The sequence below is a fragment of the Saimiri boliviensis genome, chromosome 1 (genome assembly GCF_048565385.1).
Source record: "Saimiri boliviensis isolate mSaiBol1 chromosome 1, mSaiBol1.pri, whole genome shotgun sequence".
Taxonomy (NCBI): domain Eukaryota; kingdom Metazoa; phylum Chordata; class Mammalia; order Primates; family Cebidae; genus Saimiri; species Saimiri boliviensis.
This window is the reverse complement of record NC_133449.1, coordinates 162177933-162197614: the sequence shown is the minus strand read 5'-3', so window position 1 is coordinate 162197614 and position 19682 is coordinate 162177933. Positions and strand designations below refer to the sequence as shown.

The following is a 19682-nucleotide window of genomic DNA, read 5'->3' as shown; positions in this document are numbered from 1 at the left end:
GACTATTATACAGTAACTACTAAGATTTACATAGCTCTTTAGAGGTTTATGTGCATTTTGATTAGGGCGGGGATCACTGTCTTTCCCATTTTACAAAAAGTCAGCCTGGGGGAAAATGTCACTTAATAAAGTCATTCAGTATAATATCTTGAGTTCAATGTAGATATTCTGATTTCATTTCCAGTGCTCTACTACCATGCTTTAGTTGTCAGGAGATTCTAAAGTCTAAGCACTCTCAAGAAGGCATTATCTCAATTAAAACACAATTTGCTATATTGGAAAGCAATTTCCATATTAATAAAAACACCGATATTATTTTGTGAGATAAATAAATGACTGTTCTTATCTATACCTATCAATTTCATGACGGATTTTCAAGGATTCAGGAAGACCAAAGCTTGCTACTTTCAAACCAAAGAAAACCTCCTGGAGTGAAGGTTTGAGTTTGGAATGACAGTGCTGCTCATGCCCCAGGTGGTACTAGTTGAAGATGTGCAGTTATGTGGAGGAAAAGTTCCTGAGGCCCTCACCTCCTATAAGAATATTTTTAAATATTGATTTAATGTTTTAAAGGTTGATTTCAAATGCCTGAATGAGTCAGGCAAAGGAAGACAGCTGATTCTATTCTAGTGGCCTACAACAAACTACGGTAGAAAAACATTCACATGGCCGGGCGCGGTGGCTCAAGCCTGTAATCCCAGCACTTTGGGAGGCCGAGGTGGGTGGATCACAAGGTCAAGAGATCGAGACCATCCTGGTCAACATGGTGAAACCCCGCCTCTACTAAAAATACACAAAATTTAGCTGGGCATGGTGGCACATGCCTGTAATCCCAGCTACTCAGGAGGCTGAGGCAGGAGAATTGCCTGAACCCAGGAGGCAGAGGTTGCGGTGAGCCGAGATCGTGCCATTGCACTCCAGCCTGGGTAACGAGCGAAACTCCGTCTCAAAAAAAAAAAAAAAAAAAAAGAAAAAAGAAAAACATTCACATTACAGGAATTGGATTCAAGTCATGACCTAACATGACAGTGACAAGTTCCTAATCTCTGAAGCTCAATTTTCTCATCTGCAAAATGGTGCTAATGACACCTACTTCTTTTTGTCGGCATGAAGCCTGCATGTAATCAAAGGCAGAGTTACCGCATGTTTATTTTTGTGTCCACCTCAACATGTAGTACATGCTAGGTGCTCAATGCTTGTTGTATCAAAGTGATAAAATGTGAAAGTGATTTTAAATTACTTCTTTACAGAGTGTGGGAATCTATGGATTTCTTTGATTAAGATGCAGCTATAAATATACAGCCCACATTTCTGCAATATCTCTGGTTCTAGCGTCTAATCTACCCGTCTTCTCTTCTAGGATGAATGACAGGAAGATTGTTGAAAGCCATGAGGGAAAAAATAAACCCCAATTCTGAATCACCTACCTTCACATCTGTATATACAAGAAATTCTTCAGAGATTGTCTTATTTGCTATAGAAAACAATACAGAGCTGTTGGGATTGGACTTACTGACTTTCAGTCTTTTCCATCTCTTTTCTCCTAGGTGTTGTGATCTGAGGGCACAAAGACATCTCCACCAAGTCTGTGCCCTTGAAGAGTCTTGATCACAATGCTGTCTGTCCAACTGCCTGTTCAATAAAAGTAAACTCAGCAGAACACCCTTCCTGGGATTTCTTTGTCACTGTCTGGATAATAGAAATGTGTTTTTATAGAAACTGAATAAACTCTACCCTTTGTCTTGCTAAACCCATTGGCAGACAGAGAATGCTCACTTTTTTCCTACTTAAGTTGCTGTCATAGTTGAGAAGAACTGTCTAGAAGAGAGGTGGGGAGATATGACTTCCCAGCAGCCAACAGCTATACAAAGTTAAACTAGCTGTAAATCAGCTTCATCTTAACTATTCATTACCATGCCAGCTCTCCTTTCTAAATTTTCATGAATGGAATAACTGTCTCTCAGTTATTTAGGTCCCATCCAAAGACACAAACCAGTAAGTTCTCATGTCTGTTCATTAAGTCACCTCTTGACAATTAACTATATCATAGACTTGTACCCATAATTTGGGAAGTAAGAAAATTAATTACCAATGTGTGCAAGTCTCTAAAGTGGCACTCTCCAATAGAAATGTAATTTAAGCCATATATGCAATTTTAAATTTTCTAGAGGTTAAAACTAATCATTATAACATTTTTAATTTTAATAATATATTTCATTTAGCTTAATATATCAAAACTACTAATATAATCAACATAAACTTTTAAACGTACTAAGTCTTTGATATTGGGGTATATTTTACACTTACAACACACCTCAATTTGGACCTGCCATATTTCTTTTTTTTTTTTTATTTTTTTAAATTGCATTTTAGGTTTTGGGGTACATGTGAAGAACATGCAAGATTGTTGCATAGGTACACACATGGCAGTGTGGTTTTCTGTCTTCCGTCCCCTTGCCTGTATCTGTCATTTCTCCCCATGCTATCTCTTCCCACCTCACCACCCCCCGTCCCTCCCCCATTTCCCCCCAGTGGACCCCAGTGTGTAGTGCTCCCCTCCCTGTGTTCCTGTGTTCTCATTGTTCAACACCCACCTATGAGTGAGAATATGCGGTGTTTGATTTTCTGCTCTTGTGTCAGTTTGCTGAGAATGATGGTTTCCAGGTTCATCCATGTCCCTACAAAGGACGTGAACTCATCGTTTTTGATGGCTGCATAATATTCCATGGTGTATATGTACCACATTTTCCCTATCCAGTCTATCATCGTTGGGCATTTGGGTTGGTTCCAGGTCTTTGCTATTGTAAACAGTGCTGCTATGAACATTCGTGTGCATGTGTCCTTATAGTAGAATGATTTATAATCCTTTGGATATATACCCAGTAATGAGATTGCTGGGTCAAATGGGATTTCTATTTTTAGGTCCTTGAGGAATCGCCACACTGTCTTCCACAATGGTTGAATTAATTTACATTCCCACCAACAGTGTAAAAGTGTTCCTATTTCTCCACATCCTCTCCAGCATCTGTTGTCTCCAGATTTTTTAATGATCGCCATTCTAACTGGTGTGAGATGGTATCTCAATGTGGCTTTGATCTGCATTTCTCTAATGACCAGTGATGATGAGCATTTTTTCATATGTTTGTTGGCCTCCTGTATGTCTTCTTTTGTAAAGTATCTGTTCACATCCTTTGCCCATTTTTGAATGGGCTTGTTTGTTTTTTTCTTGTAGATCTGTTTTAGTTCTTTGTAGATTCTAGATATCAGCCCCTTGTCAGATGGGTAGACTGCAAAAATTTTTTCCCATTCTGTTGGATGCCGATTCACTCTACTGACTGTTTCTTTTGCCATGCAGAAGCTGTGGAGTTTGATTAGGTCCCATTTGTCTATTTTGGCTTTTGTTGCCATTGCTTTTGGCGTTTTGGTCATGAAGTCCTTGCCTACACCTATGTCCTGAATGGTTTTGCCTAGATTTTCTTCTAGGGTTTTTATGGTGTTAGGTCTGATGTTTAAGTCTTTAATCCATCTGGAGTTAATTTTGGTGTAAGGTGTCAGGAAGGGGTCCTGTTTCTGCTTTCTGCACATGGCTAGCCAGTTTTCCCAACACCATTTATTAAACAGGGAATCCTTTCCCCATTGCTTGTTTTTGTCAGGTTTGTCAAAGATCAGATGGTTGTGGGTATGTTGTATTTCCTGTGAGGCCTCTGTTCTGTTCCATTGGTCTGTATCTCTGTTTTGGTACCAGTACCATGCTGTTTTGATTACTGTAGCCTTGTAGTATAGTTTGAAGTCCGGTAGTGTGATGCCTCCTGCTTTGTTCTTTTTGCTTAGAATTGACTTGGCTATGTGGGCTCTCTTTTGGTTCCATATGAAGTTTAAGGTGTTTTTTTCCAGTTCTGTGAAGAAGGTCATTGGTAGCTTGATGGGAACAGCATTGAATCTGTAAGTTACTTTGGGTAGTATGGCCATTTTCACGATGTTGATTCTTCCTAACCATGAACATGGAATGTTTCTCCATCTGTTTGTGTCCTCTCTTATTTCATTGAGCAATGGCTTGTAGTTCTCCTTGAAGAGGTCTTTTACGTTCCTTGTTAGTTGTATTCCTAGGCATTTTATTCTCTTTGTAGCAATTGCAAATGGGACCTGCCATATTTCAAGTGCTCAGTAGATACATGTGAATAGTGGTCACCATATCAGGCAATGCAGTGCTGCCATGAACTAATGGACATGGGAAATCAGAGTAGGAAGGCAGGCATTATATAGGGGTGGATGAAATGCTTGTAACTGCCTGCCTCTATGCTGAAACTCTATAACTCCCTAGTCTACCTAATCTCTTTGTTCAGTTGAAAATTCTGGGCTGGTGCTGAATACACTCCATAGGGAGAAATTATATGGAAAATCCATTATGGGGCAAGGTGTTCTCAGCTCCAGAAGAACTAGCCTGATGTGACAGATTTACTTGGATTTGGGAAGTTAATTTTTTATTTTTCCTCTCTAACTTTTTTTTTTAAGTCTCTACTAGCTCTATTATAGTAGGATTTGATGATCTTTGTCCTTTGTAACTGAGTGAAAATAAATGATTCATTATGGTGCATTCTTTTCTATGCTACATTAAGAAAAAAAAAGAAGGGCCTCTGAATAATTTTTTCAAGCATGAAAAATATGAAGTAATTCCTGTTGAATTCTTATTATTATTATTTGGCAATTTTAGGATGTTGAGCATGCGTTCAGAGAGCTCATGATATATGGGATTCTATCTTCTTCCCGTTCACGTCTAGGAAATCCAGAAACTCTCTTCTTCTGGCTAAAACATATGCTTTTCTGAAAAGGTGTTTTGTTATGTCATTTTGAATATTTGATTAGAATATAAACATAAATCTTTTATATTTATTTTATCATTATTATTATGCTCAAAAGAAATTTTTATCCCATCCTTAAGACTTAACCAATTCTTGGCAATCACTCAGTACAGAGAAAGAGTTCAACTTAGGGATAGAGTGGGGTAGAGGATATAATAGTCTAGAATGGGATGAGACAAGGGAATGAGGAGAGGCCCAGTGACCTCAGGAGTAAGAATCAAAGGTGAGGGGCGGGGAGGATGCAGAGGTCAGTAAAGGAAAAAGGTCAAGGAAAATAAAGTTAAAAATACAGTGAGGCTCAAGGATTGGGATTAAGAGTGTGAATGTGTAGAACACATTATTCGGGATTTAAAAAGCTGAAAGTTGATTTTTTTTTTGAAGGTATGCAAACCAGGAGTATATATAAATTTTCATCTATGTCAAAATGGTAACAAATAAATGGCTGCATTAAATATCAAGTAAATTAATCTTTGAGTTACTTAAGTTATATCCTGATGGGCAAGAGGTAAATGGAAACCAGAACCATCTCATTGAAGCTTCTAAACTAAATCGAAAATTCTAAACCAGGAGGTGATAAATAATCCTGAGATGGAGCTAAAGAAAGCAAAAATATTTCCGTCAGCCCCACCTGTCTACTACTACCATGTGCTTATGCATTTCTCTATATAATTTGATCTTCAGATTGCATTTTGTGTTAGGGGTTTTCAGAGATCTATTTTTTTCAAACTCCTTTTTCTCAAACAGAAGACTGGAAATGAAGCCATCTTCATTTCTTCTATAAAATGGGGGCTAATAATTTCAATATTACAGGTTACAATGAGGATTAAGTAATATAGCTTATGAATGTCACAAACTGAAGATATCATACATATTAAGTTCTTAATAAATGCTTATTATCATTATTTATTATAAAACAGTAAGTTGTCAGAATTTGCTTATTCAGTAAGCTCTCTAATTCAATTACATTAATTTTCTTGTGATTTTTTTTTATTTTAATCTCAAAAATATTTTGCCAATATATTTGTCCTCCTGAAGCCTTCCCATTTCTTTCAGGTTTCAGAAAGACCTAAGGATGTGGAGAAAAGTGAATATTTACACACTCTTGGTGAAAATATAAATTATTTTAACCTCTATGGAAAACAGTATGGAGACCTCTCAAAGAACTAAAAGTAGAACTATGATTTGACCCAGCAACTCCACTACTAAGTGTCTACCAAAGGAAAATAAATCATTATATTAAAAAGACACCTGCACTAGGATATTTTTCACAGTGCAATTCACAGTAGCAAAATCATGGAACCAACTTAAGTATTCATCAACAGTTGATTGGATCAAAAATGTGGTATATATACACCATGGAATCTTATGTGGTCATAAAAAGGAAGGAATGTTCTTTGTAGCAACATGGATGGAATTGGGGGCCATTACCCTAAGTAAACTAGCTCAAAAACTGAAAATCAAATATTGCATATTCTCAGCTATAAGTGGCACTCATGGACATAAAGGCAGATAATAAACTCTGAGGACTCCAGAAGGAAGATGAGAGAGAGGTGAGGGTTGAAAAATTACCTATTTGACATAATATTCACTATTTGTTTGATGGGTACACTAGAAGCCTACAATATACCCCTGTAATAACATGCACATGCACTCTTTGAATCTAAAATTAAAAATGAAGCAAAACATCAAATTACCTCTGGAACCAACAGCAAAGAATTCTATAGTTGATTGGTAATTCCTGTCATAAGCATAGGTCAGAAGTAGCAAAGGCAGGAACACCAGGTATTTTCCATCCCACAACAGGGCAGATACTTTGGAACTGAACAGATCTAAGCTCAAATCCTGACTTTGTCACTCACTAACTCTATGACAATGAAAATGATACTTTATCTCTCTGGGTCCTTGTTTATTCTATAAAATAGGGACTAATAACTTCTATCTTACAGGTTACAATGAGGATTAAGTTATGAGAATGAAACCAAATTGGAAAACACTCTTCAGGATATTATCCAGGAGAACTTCCCCAACCTAGCAAGGCAGGCCAACAATCAAATTCAGGAAATACAGAGAACACCACAAAGATACTCCACAAGAAGAGCAACTCCTAGACACATAATTGTCAGATTCACCAAGGCTGAAATGAAGGAAATATGTTAAGGGCAGCCAGAGAGAAAGGCAGGGTTACCCACAAAGGGAAGCCCATTCAACTAACAGCAGATCTCTCAGCAGAAATCCTATGAGCCAGAAGAGAGTGAGGGCTAATATTCAACATTCTTAAAGAAAATAATTTTCAGTCCAGAATTTTATATCCAGCCAAACTAAGCTTCATAAGTGAAGGAGAAATAAAATCCTTTACAGACAAGCAAATGCTGAGTGACTTTGTCATCATCGTGTCTGCCTTACAAGAGCTCCTGAAGGAAACACTAAACATGGAAAGGGACAAGGGGTACCAGCCACTGCAAAAACATACCAAATTGTAAAGACCATTGATGCTATGTACTACGTGTTGAGGTGGACACAAAAATAAACATGAGGTAACTCTGCCTTTGATTACATGCAGGCTGCATGCCGATAAAAAGAAGTAGGTGTCATTAGCACCATTTTGCAGATGAGAAAATTGAGCTTCAGAGATTGAATTAGACATGCAAAGAAAATTTAATTTGACCTCTTCAATTGGCTGAATGAGTATTTACTAGTGATAGCTAATAACTGCTTTTGAGATTTTTAAAATTCTCAAGTTACAAAACATTTTTGAAAAGTATTACATTTTTCTCTGAATCATGAAGATCTCAGTTGGTCAAGAATAGACTCTAACTTTCTCCAAATCCGTTACTAATCAATTAATGAAAGTGAGTGATATTCCTAGTTGTTTAATTTTTTTCAATAATTTATCATTAAATATCAGAAAATACAAAAACATTGAAAGAATTTTATGCCAAAACTCATATACCTGCCTCCAGGATTTTGCCGTTAATGATATTCCTAGTTGTTTAATTTTTTTCAATAATTTATCATTAAACATCAGAAAATACAAAAATGTTGAAAGAATGTCATGCCAAAACTCATATACCTGCCTCCAAGATTTTGCCGTTAATATTTTGCCATATAAATAATTTAATTTTGAAATTCAAAAACAGATTTACCATCTCTCTGTCAAACTTATGGTTCAATGCAATTTAAAAGTGCTTCAGAAAAGTCAAATGAGCTATTTAAAAGCATGTTCAACTGTTTGTGAATCTAAGTTCTCTAAACATGCAACTGTATTAATTTGCAAGGGCTGTCATAATAAAGTACTGCAGACGAGATGGCTTAAGCAACAGAAATTTGCTCACAGCTCTGAAAGCTAGAAGTCTGAGACGAAGGTGTCAGCAGGGTTGACTTATCTCTGGCTTATAGATGGCAATGTTCTTTGTGAGCCTTCTCATGGTGTTTATTCTTTGCTTATCTTTGTCCTAATTTTTCTTCTTATATAAGAACACTAGTCATACTGAATTCGTGCCCACCCCAGTGACCTAATTTAACCTTAATTACTCCCTTGACTACCCTATCTCCAAATACTGACACATTCTGATGTACTGGGTATAGGGATCACAGCATATGATCCCCTTGCCCAGTTTCAGGTATGTCTTTATCAGTAGCATGAAAACAAACTAACAAACCCTCTAAAGGAGTTAGGGGAAAAGTAAAAATTAAACAAAACAAAAATGTTTTGCTTTTTCATTTTGTTAGTGATGCGATCCAAAGAGAAAAGGTAACAAAATCTGTTATTTGGTATGTGGTATTCTTCTGAAGCAAACATAAAGCTGACAAAGTTACACGAGCAAGAAGTATTATATTTAAGGTTATTGCAATCAGGAAAAGAGGCCAGAACTCAGTCTGAACTCAACTCACCGAAACAAAGGAAATGAGAAGGTTTTAAAGGGCTGGGGCGAGCTGATGCAAAGTACTGGAGGATAATATGGGGAAATCATAGGCCATCTGTGTTTGCTAATTGGCTTCATCCAAAGCAAAAATAAACTCATATCTTTATGAGAGGAGGTGTTTTTGCAACTTGGAGCAAGGTGCTTATCACCCTGGAAGGTAGATCTGTACCCTTCCACAGAAACTAGTAGATACGAGCATTATTTGTCTTGATGATTACATTTCCAAGGAATGGCTCCCAGGCCACTGAGAAAGGCAGTCCTGGGTTGTTAAACTGGCAGGAGGCTTCTAAAAGGATTTACAACTCAAAGGGATATATAAAGAAATTAGAGTTACACATTCTAAAGTAAATCCTCTACAACAAAACGTAGATCAGGGGTCTGGAGTTAAGAAGTTTATCAGTTCAGTTGAGCCAAAGAGAAGGTTAAGGCCATAAAACCATCTTGGTCAGTCCAAATAACTGGTTCTCCAAACCAGTGGTCCAGATTAGTGCTGGAGAATGTACAAGTCTAGTTAATGCTGTCCTAGGGCTTCCCTAAAATCCTTCAGAAGGGGAAGGCTTAATCCTACAGCCTGGATGGGAATGATTATTTGCTTGGTATCTAGTGCTTTTACTGTGATAGATAAAGCATTGCTGGCAGCTCATCAGTACTGTGTTGGAAGTATAATTGGTCATCAGAATGAGGTAAACTATGAAAGTGCTATCCACTGGCAGTAGAGCTGAGACTTTCTGCAGGAAGAAAGTAGAGCCTTACATCAATCCAGTGACAGTAGAAGGGTTTTTGCATCCCTGAAAAGTGATAAGAATCTGCTTTGGACAACAGGAGGAGGCAATGGTTTTTGAAGATGTGGATTTGAGGTGAAATTGAAACACGTAAATTTAATTACTTCACAGCTAGGGAGCCTGGAATTCAGTGAGAAAGCCCTAAGCCGTAGCTTTTGGAATTAGACTAGGTGTGATAGATGATGACAAAATCATAGACTAAGGATTCTCTGAGGGACATATGATCTTTTAATCTCACTTATTCTCTTCTCCCAATATTAGTTGAACTGAAATTTGGGGGAGTTTGGAAAAGGCAAAGATATTCTAGCCTTAATTATTTCCTGTAGCACTGGCTTTTCCTCAGTGTGCTTCAGGTTTAAACAATGTTTATAGACTTCTTTCTGTTATCTTATTTTTACATCTATTAAATAGAGCCATGTGGTCATAATATGCAATCCTCTTTATCTTAGAGTATTTTGTTTCAGTTTTACGTAGTTAAAATATTGAATATGTGGCATTTTATTGTTTGATTTATCAATGCTAATATGAATGAGAAGCACAGGGGTCATCATTAATATCTAAAAGTCACAAGATTCAGAAAACTCAAATATTGGAAATTTCCTCCTCAAGTCTACCTTCCTTGAGTAATTATTTGTGTAATGACTTTCCCCTAATGTGGTCTAAGCTCCATTAGGGTAAGGGTGATACCAATAGTTTTCACAGCTATATTTCCAGGGCCACTCACAGTTCCTGAAAAATCAGAATTCCAAACTGTAGAAGGCCTATGAGAAATCACCTTATGTGTGATGCTCTGATAATAAAATTTGCAACAAAACTAAGTAAAAAAAAATGTAGATTATTTATTCTCAGACGGGAAGTAATTTCACACTTATTTTTGAATGCCATAAAATGAATCTGTGCCTCTGGATTTACAACATTCACATCCATATAGTGGCTGCGAAGAAGTCAAATTAAAATAGCATTTATTGGTGGCTTATCTGTCTGAGTTTTCAAAGCTGTTTAAGTGTTTGTTCAATTAAACCTCCAAAGAGCACTTGATAGAACGTGTGACTCCCAACAGTGCAAATGGGAAAATTCTGTGGTCCAGATAGAATAAATTATTTTCCAAGTTGACAAAACATTATAACTTGATGTTCTGTTTCTGCATTCAGAATGCTTTCTAAACAACAGAGTACCTCTGCCTTTCCAAATTGGGGAATAAATGATTTACTCAGGAAGATAACAGGGTGTTTTCAAAGTATTTTATGTAAGATTACAAGTATGAAGCTCACAAATTGAATGAAGACCACCTCTCTCATATTCTAGGTGACCTAAGTTCTTTCTGGAAGTTTCCAGGTGGCTTATTTACAGGCATTTATTAAAATGAAATATTAAAAGACAAATTAACTGAGGTAAATAAAAACTTACCTATGCTAGCACCATTAACAACAATAAAAAACGGACATCACCCTAATTGAGCAACAATTAAAGAATATTAGTATAGTTAAAATCCATATATGCGATGGAATATGACACCAGGCATCTAAATTCATGTTCAATATAACTATATTTAGAGAGCAAGAAAATGTTATAGTCCATTTCTAAGTGAAAAAACAAGATATATTGTAAAAGTTGAATATTGTAAAAAACATATATGTACATGTGTGATTATGTATATATATATATATACATATCTTAAAACTAGAATTAATTTTACATTTATTTAATAGGTACTTCTGGGCTGTGAGATTTTACACCTTTTATTTCATTTGCATATTTTTATTTTGTATATTTCTATTTCATTTTGTATATTTCCTATTTTGTATATTTCTATTTGGCCATTTCTTTGTATGTTTTTACCTGCTGCACCTCCCTGTCTTTTATATTTCTATTTTATAAATTTTCTAAGTGAGCATGTATTGGTTTTATGTAAGAAAGGTAACTTTTTACAGAAGAAATGGTAGAGGCCAGAAGTTCAGATAACAGGAGGAACTTAGCTATAATAAAATATCTTCCCTGTTAAAACGGCAGAGGCCCTGGATCACTACGGGCACAAGGCTGGACTTACAGCAAATGGTATCCAAGGATCTCATCTGTTGCTGAAACCTCCTCTACCAGCCTTCTCTTTCTTAGGCGTTTCCACGCATTTTAAATTCTGGTCCTAAGTGCTAATTATTGTTGTGGAACATGTCATATTTTTCTCCTTGCTGTCTCCTACTGTGGTGTGTTTTCTCACGCTATTGCCTCTCTTGAATTGCCTAATGGCTGCCCTTTCCAGTGATCTGTTCTTACCCCCTCATGTCTCCCCTGCTGAGGTTTGACCTTGATGCAATCTGTATGATGGGCTTCCATGCCCTGCTCAGTCCAGCACACGATGCCTCAGTGACTTTTCTCTCCTACGCAGCAGTTATTCCATCCCCTCCTGAGGACCTAAGGCATGCCTCTTAAAAGCAGCACATTACATTCCTCTTCCTTTTCTCTTCTTTCTGAGGTGGGTCAGCTGTGGCATGAGGGATGGAGAGAGTGAGCCTCCGTGTTTTCCTTTAGTCTTCTGGCTGCCCCTGAACTTCTCCTGTTCCTGCTCCATTTCTGGAGGAATCCAGGGAAAATATCAGGATGAGATGGGGATGTGTTTAGCAAAAACATGGTGTCCCAGACTCTGCCAGGAGTAGGCACAGGAGTAGGCAACCTTGCACAGTGGGCAAAGGACTTCTAATCATCCTGGCTACATTTTAATGTCTTAAATAACAATAACACCTGCCACACTATAACGTATCAGTAGAGTTTATATAATTACCCACTGACATGTGTTGCCGACAGAGATAAAAGCCTAGTGAACATATGGAAGATCAGGCCACTTTTGTAGGATTAGGAATTGAGGTAGAGTTAAATGTGGTCATTGGTCAACCCTGGAATCTGCAGATACCATTCTTGGGGATCAGAAATGTTGCTACAAGAAAAGGCCATCCTTAGGGAGAATTTGCTCACTGACTTTTCCCTTTCTATGTCTGGGTTAAAATAGCTGTGGGACCCCAGTGAGATGGCAGGGAATGATTTTTCTCCTGTGAATGTCCTCAAAGAGTCTAGGATTCAATATCAGAAGAGTCTCAGTATAGTCAAGCATGCCTGAATTATCAGAAATATTTGTCTTAATCCAAAGAGGTATTCATTGCTTGAGGAGCAAGTATAGACCTACTACTCCATTTATTGAGAAGTCCATATTGTCTGGGGACCTCAGTAGACCCATATTCTTTTTTCATCCCCTCAAAAACTAAATTTAGGTGAAGCTTCAGAGAAGGAGTTGCTACCTCATGACCTGTAAAATACCTTCCCACTAAAATAATAAAGTTATGCCCCTAGAGTGGTCTGTGATTTAATTCTGAGGATTCAAAGATCTGTTACTGAGCTCTATACTTTTAATCAAGATTGTTATTCAAGGTTTGTCTTTTTAAACCTTTGTTTCTGAGAAGGAGTGGAATAGGCTTTCCAAATACAAAGTACTGAGGATACAGTGGGCAGACTGGAGATGGGTCTTCATTGTAATAGTTGTCTTAAATCTCGAGTCTCCACTTCAGTGATTATATTAGAGGGCAACAACCTGAGACAATATCACAGCGCATCATTCCAGAGACACCCCAGGAGGAAAAATAGCCAAATATTTTCCAGCATTCTCACTTTTGTCCTTTATCTTGATACATTTGGTGTTATCTTCTGGTGAGTAATTCAGCTGGTCTGGACCAGCAGTTGAAATTGATTTGCAGGCTTTTACATAGTAATCTGAGAGAGAATGCTTTGAAATTTTTCTTAAAATCATCTAAAAAATATGAGGATTGGGCCCAAAATCACTTTAAAGTTACAGTATACTTTAAATACATACTTTGAAAAGTAAAATTATATACATATACACTTTGAGAGATGATATTCAGAGTATATACATATGTGTGTGTGTATATGTATATATATATATATACACTCTCAAAATATATATGTATATTTTGAGAGATGATGTGGTGTACTCTAACAGACTCCGATTCAATGGGCAGAGAACTTCATTTCGTCATCTTTTGCATGCAGATTATTATGAGATTTAACTCATGGGGGCAAAGAGGCTTGAGTGACTCATGAGGTAACATGTAAAAATGATTAGCAATATGATATGCATACATCAGAGCACGTCATAAAAATTTAGAATGTTTGAAAATGCTTTGCTGTGTATTTGAGTGGACCATTATTTTTGTTGTTGTTGTTGCATTTTAGGTTTTGGGGTACATGTGAAGAACATGTAAGATTATTGCATAGATACACACATGGCAGTGTGGTTGGCTGCCTTCCTCCCCATCACCTATATTCCTACATTCCTACATTCCTCCCCATGTTATCCCTCCCCAACTCCCCAACTCTGTCCCTCCCCTATTTCCCCCCCACAGACCCCAGTGTGTGATACTCCCCTCCCTGTGTCCATGTGTTCTCCTTGTTCAATATCCGCCTATGAGTGAGGGAATATGGTGTTTGATTTTCTGTTCTTGTGTCAGTTTGCTGAGAATGATGGTTTCCAGGTTCATCCATGTCCCTACAAAGGACCATCATCTTTTATCCTCTTCTAGAGAAGAAATCGTGTAGGGAGTCATAAGGAGAACTAGCCTCAAGGGCTGGAGAGCTTGCTTTTTCACATACCTACCAAGAATTCCTGAGTATTACCCAGGTGTCATTTCACTCTAAAAAACATGTGGATTGGGTCCAAAATCACTTTAAAGTCACAGCATTGCTTGTTTCTTTCATACAAGCTCTGAATCCTCTCAAGTCCAAGCTAATTAGAAAAATTATTTAGTACACTGGACTGCCAGCCTTCATGAAAAGAGTGATGCATCTATGTAATGCCCTGCTAATATCAACCAGGAGAAAAAGAGTTATTACACATTTAAAAAAACATTAATGAATACATGTATAAATGAGATAATGTTTTCCATTGCTGCAAGCTTCCTTGATAATAAATTAGAACTCTTTTATTCTGCCAACAGATTAAGCTATGATTCACCAGGAATTAGATTCTGTAACTATTTTCATGTATTCTCTAGTTTCAGGCCCTAGACACTGGTGGCCACCACATGGAGTTATTAAGGTAACATTCCATCAAATTTCCTCCCTGGACTGACCTTATAATATGAGGTTTTTTTTTTTTTTTTTTTTGGAATTGTTACTGTGGAAACTTAATGCATCAAGGTCATCCATAATATTCTTCAAGACTTCTTTGTATGACGGTGGTGAATACACTGCTGAAACAGTACCCCAGAGTTGAGATACAGACTTGGAACCAAGACAACATTCAGTCACATATACACCAGAGAACTCTCTGTAGTGCCTGAAAAATATTTAAGAGTATTGACAATTGCCAGGAGCATGACAGGTTCTTAAGAGCCTATGGACTTGGGCATAACATGGTCCTGGCTCTAAAGGGGCTCACAGTTTGATGGAAAGAATGACTGAAAAGAATGCTCCTTAATGTCTTGAGATGTACAGAGAATGCCTACGCAAGTTGTGAATGGAGAAGGCAACTTCCGGATATGGATGGAAGAAAATGTGGAGGCATAGTAGATATCTGAAAGGAGCCTCAAATTATGTTTGCAACGTGTATGAGGGCAAAATGGAGAAATCTTTTTCATTTTTGTCCACCTTTCCGAGCACTGCGTGTAATGTGAGGTCAATTGATGTTTGATAAGTGAGGGAAAAGGTGAATGAGGGATTAAACTTTTCATTTTGATTCACATTTGCATCACTGTATTCCTTCCCTTTAGAAGTATTAGCAGCTTCAGCTTCTGTCTCATTCTTAAATTTTAAATTTATGAATTTTAAAGTTATGAATTAAATTTGTAAATTCTCCTTTGTAAAAAAGTCAGTCGTGAGTTGACTGTTGAGAAAGATATTTTGAGGGTAACTCTACCTTCAAGAGACTCAGGGATCACAGTGTAAAACTTGTCAGAGGCTACTACCCCAGGAAAAGGATCTGCACAATTTTTCCAGGATTTATACCCTGGTCTCATAAAGTTCAGTTCTAGAATTTCCTTCTCCAGAAGGTTACCTGCAGGATGAATCCTCCTCATGCCCATAATCCATAAATAATAATAAATGCATTCATTTTTACTTATTTTCTTTAACAAATATTTATTAATCATCTGTGCTGTGCCCTAAGATACAATATTGAGGAAAGAAGTTATATTCCTTTTTCTTACGAAGCTTACAGATAGCCAAAAAATGAAGAAAACAACGATTTATGGTAAGTTTATGAATACAAGAAATAAAATGGTATGATAGAGAATATCTGTTGAGCATAGAGATATAAACAATGGGTTCAGGCAAGGGTTTTCTGTTATGGGGAGGTCTAAGGTGAGAACTAAAGGACAAAAAGGAGCCACCCAGGTGGAGAGTGAGGAGAAAGACCTCACCACCTGGGTCACTAATTGAAGCCCTGTGTGACTGGAGCACAGACAAGGAGGAGAAGTGGCAGATGTTACAGTAAGAGCAGCAGGTGAGATTCTCACCTGATGAATGCATATCTTCCTCTAAAGACAAAGAGAAAAAACAAGCTATATTTATAGACAACAATATAAACTACTCTCCTTGTCTTTGGCAACTATATATTCTTTCAGATTGAACTATCTTATATCTCATTCATTCATTTTGCAAATGTTTATATAGCAATGACTAAATGCCAATATATATACTGGGTACATAATGACTAGCCTAATCAGACACAAATCTTTCCCTTAAGGGCTTATAGTCCTTTAGAGGTATGGGATTAGTTAAATAATTAAACAAATGCTTTGCTACAAACTGATTAAAAGTATAAAAATAAATAACAGAGAGTGGTGACTGTATTTTAATAAATAGCTCTGAGAAAGTGGGTTATAACCTGAGCTCTAAAGATAGACTGACTTTAGGTTCAGAGAAAATATATTTGGCGAGGTGGTCATGACACTTCAAAAAGGCCTTGAGGTGAGGGGAAGATAAAGGCTGTATATATTCAAAAAACTTACTAAAAAGGTAGAAAGCAAGGTAGTATAATGTAAGGGTAGAAGACTTGGGAGGTTCCAGGTCACGTAGGGACTTTTAGCCCATATTAAGAAAGACTTTTATAATGTGCAATGAGTTTCAATGAAAGAACATTTATCAAGGAAATAAAATGATTCAGAGAAGTTTAAATTGTGAAACTTCACGAAATGGGGAATAAAGGGAATGGAGGGATTAATTGGATAACAATGGTGGCCTGGCCATGATGGTGATGTCGTATAAAAAAAGAAGGAAGAGGAATTTCTATGTTAAAACATGACCCTCTTCCTTCCAATTTTCCAGCCTAAACTTTCTCCTACCTTGTGTGTGAGTTACTTTATTTGTACCAATCATATGGCATTTATAGAGCCCCTGAGTACACTAGCCTCAAGCTTCGTAAATCTCAGAGTCGCTGCTTCAAGTCATCACCAGCACCATCATTGTCCAGAGAAGAATTTCCCCTGAAAACAAGCATCCCTGGGTCAGGGTCCCTCATGAGACATGTCCCTTCCTTTGTTTTCAATTTTCCCTACAGTGTCAGGGCATTAGTCTTAATGACTTTGCACTTCACAACTTTGAAATAGGAGATGGCTTGAGGATTTAGAAAGTGAATAAAATGTAATAAACAGTTTAAATGAAGGCCTGTGTATTCTTCAGTTATTGATCTTCAGTTTTCTTAGCTGAGCTGTCACAGAAAATCTCTAAGAATCTTTCCAGATCTAATAGTTGGGGCATAAAGAAGATTGAGAGAGAAGTTCCAGATAAATCATCTGTTTATCTACACTTTTTTTTTTTTTTTAACCATAACAGAGCTGGTCATTGTTCTCCTTTAGTGAGAAGGTCCTGACAACAAGGGCATCATATTCTCACCAAAAGAGATACATATAGGTTCTGGTTTCATGGCTTTGTGGAGATGGGAAAGTGAGAGCTTCCGTAGGACTGACATATGGTCTGGGCTATGCTCAGAATTTTTTTTTTAGATGGGATTTCACTCTGTTGCCTAAGATGGAGTGGAGTGGCACCATCATTGCTCACTGCAGTCCTAACCTCCTAGGCCCAAGTGATCCTCCTGCCCTAGCCTTCTGAGAAGCTGGGACTATAGGCATGCACCACCATGCCTGGCTAATTAAAAATAAAAATTTTGGAGAGACAGGGTATTGCTCTGCTGCCTAGGCTGGTCTTGAACTCCTGGGCTCAAGCAGTCCTCCCACTTCAGCCCCCTAAAGTGTTGGAATGAGAGGCATGAGCCACCACACTTGGACTATGCTTAGATTTTCCTAATGAAGTTCAAAGGTGACCTACCTGTCTAAGAGAGGTTCTAATTGTATAAATCTTTGCAACTCAATTTCAGGTGAAATGTCCATATAAGAAAGTAAACTTGAGTTGGTTTAATAGAACCGTCAACCCCTGTCCTGTCTTATATCAATCCATCTGTGGCACCAATTTTATAACCTATGATAATCCCTGCATCCTGTGTGTTGAGAGCTTGTGAGTTCTACTTGGGGAAAAGAAGGGAACTGTAAATATGCTTGTTTGTAGCGATTACCATCTATCAAGTACATCAGCCTTAAAGCCAGAATTGTGCTCCAGGTCACACAGATAATAATCAGCCCCCACTCAGAAAAGCACATAGTAATAGAAAGTCCACTGGATTAGAAAGCAGACTCATTGTACCAAATGGCATTCCTCAGATCCTTTCTGGTATCTGAGCCCTTACGTTCTCATATGCCAATTGATTGACTTCCACTTAAGAAACTCTCAAATATCCCTTCAAGCCCTGAATGATTTTTAATTTAAGACAAATTGTAGCTTTGCTTCCTCTTAAATAACTTCCTCCTCTCAAGTGTTTGAAACTCTGAACTACAATGATGAGGTAATTGCAAAGTTTGGGTGTTTTATCTGAGACAATGTTCAGATTTTTGGATTTATATGACATAAATCAGTGATTAGACATTGAAATCTTGTAACACAGTGCTTTCAGCTTTTATTCCTATATGAGTGAGTGCATTTCACAGAGAGGAAAATTTTCCCCATAGTATCATATCAGAGCCTTTAGTCCAGTCGTTTTTTAATTCGGTGCAAGGAGCAATCACAGGAATGTACAAAGCCCAGCTCATTCTCACTAATAAGTAATTCGACCCCACTAATGAGTAATACAGTGTGAGGGTATTAACAGAATAGTTGATGACTGATATGCCTCACATATCACAAACTCAGACCTGATTACACAGCTTAATTTAAAAAAGATTGCAGCATGTGTCATAATATCTTCAGTGGCATCTTAGAATCACTGAATGAGAACTAAATAAGAAATCCAATAATTTTGTCTTTTGTCATTAGTCAATTTCCTTTATACTCTGGATCTTAGTTTCTTCAAAATATAAAGTCAGGTTTTAGATGAGGTAACTTAAAAGTATTTTTGTAGTTCTGACATTGTATTACTTAATAAAATGTTTGTTCTAATACTTCCTTTAGGAAATCTCATGGAAAGCTCAGGTTTTACCACGATGGAAAATGTTAGCTGAGTGGACTTGAATGGGGAAGATCCCTTCTTTTTTTTCCCCTCCATGTCTCCAATCTTTCTCTTTCACTTTTTACATCTATTTGCATTTGTTCTTGATGACAAAGAGCTGTTACTACTGCGCTTGTAGCAGATGGCTTCAAGGTTCCTTCCATGGACCTCTCCTCTCACTGATTCATTGCATTCCACAGTCTCCCTAATAAATAAACTTTTATGAAAGTCTGATTGACTTGTGTCTCAGATCTGTGTCTAAAAATCTAAGGAGAACAAATTCAGAATTTGAGTCATGGGTCAAAGGCAAATACTGGGATTAATCAGCTCTCTAATGCTAATAACAATAAAGTAAACTACATCAAGCCTCCAGATTATCTTCCAAAGAACATGACAAAAATTTCCGCCATATTTCTTTGGCATTTTAAAAAAACAGATAATAGGAATTATAGGACATTGTACTCTGCTTGTAGGGTGCCTGTTGCCTAATTTCTGCAAACTCCTCATTAGACATCCTCCCTTTTGGACTCAGCCTTGAAACACAGGTATTTACACATGTGCAGCTTTGATCAACAGGACCCCA

General features: G+C 37.3%; 2 protein-coding genes across 3 annotated transcripts in view; both read left to right on the top strand.

Annotated features, from left to right (window-relative positions):
* The window catches only part of SPINK5 (serine peptidase inhibitor Kazal type 5), a 74867-nt gene extending 73207 nt beyond the window's left edge, over positions 1-1660 (top strand). For both annotated transcript variants that reach the window (XM_003933987.4, XM_003933988.4), the window contains one exon: positions 1361-1660. In XM_003933987.4, coding sequence (XP_003934036.2) covers positions 1361-1369 — 9 coding nt within the window. In that variant the 3' untranslated portion in view covers positions 1370-1660. The remainder of the gene's footprint in view (positions 1-1360) is intronic.
* Positions 1661-9363: 7703 nt separating this feature from the next.
* On the top strand, positions 9364-19108 carry SPINK14 (serine peptidase inhibitor Kazal type 14 (putative)). Its single transcript, XM_074401104.1, has 6 exons — positions 9364-9465; positions 9605-9639; positions 13172-13257; positions 14619-14662; positions 17939-18075; positions 19063-19108. Exons 1-6 carry the CDS (start codon positions 9364-9366, stop codon positions 19106-19108), a joined length of 450 nt encoding a protein of 149 aa, XP_074257205.1.
* The last annotated feature ends 574 nt before the right edge of the window (positions 19109-19682 follow it).

Excerpts from the sequence above, each read along its gene's own strand:
- SPINK14 (XM_074401104.1), top strand. The coding sequence starts at position 9,364 with ATGATTATTTGCTTGGTATCTAGTGCTTTTACTGTGATAGATAAAGCA. Across the intron at positions 9,466-9,604 it reads TAATTGGTCATCAGAATGAG|GAGGAGGCAATGGTTTTTGA; the intron begins GTAAACTATGAA and ends TTTGGACAACAG. Across the intron at positions 14,663-17,938 it reads CACCACATGGAGTTATTAAG|GTGAAATGTCCATATAAGAA; the intron begins GTAACATTCCAT and ends ACTCAATTTCAG.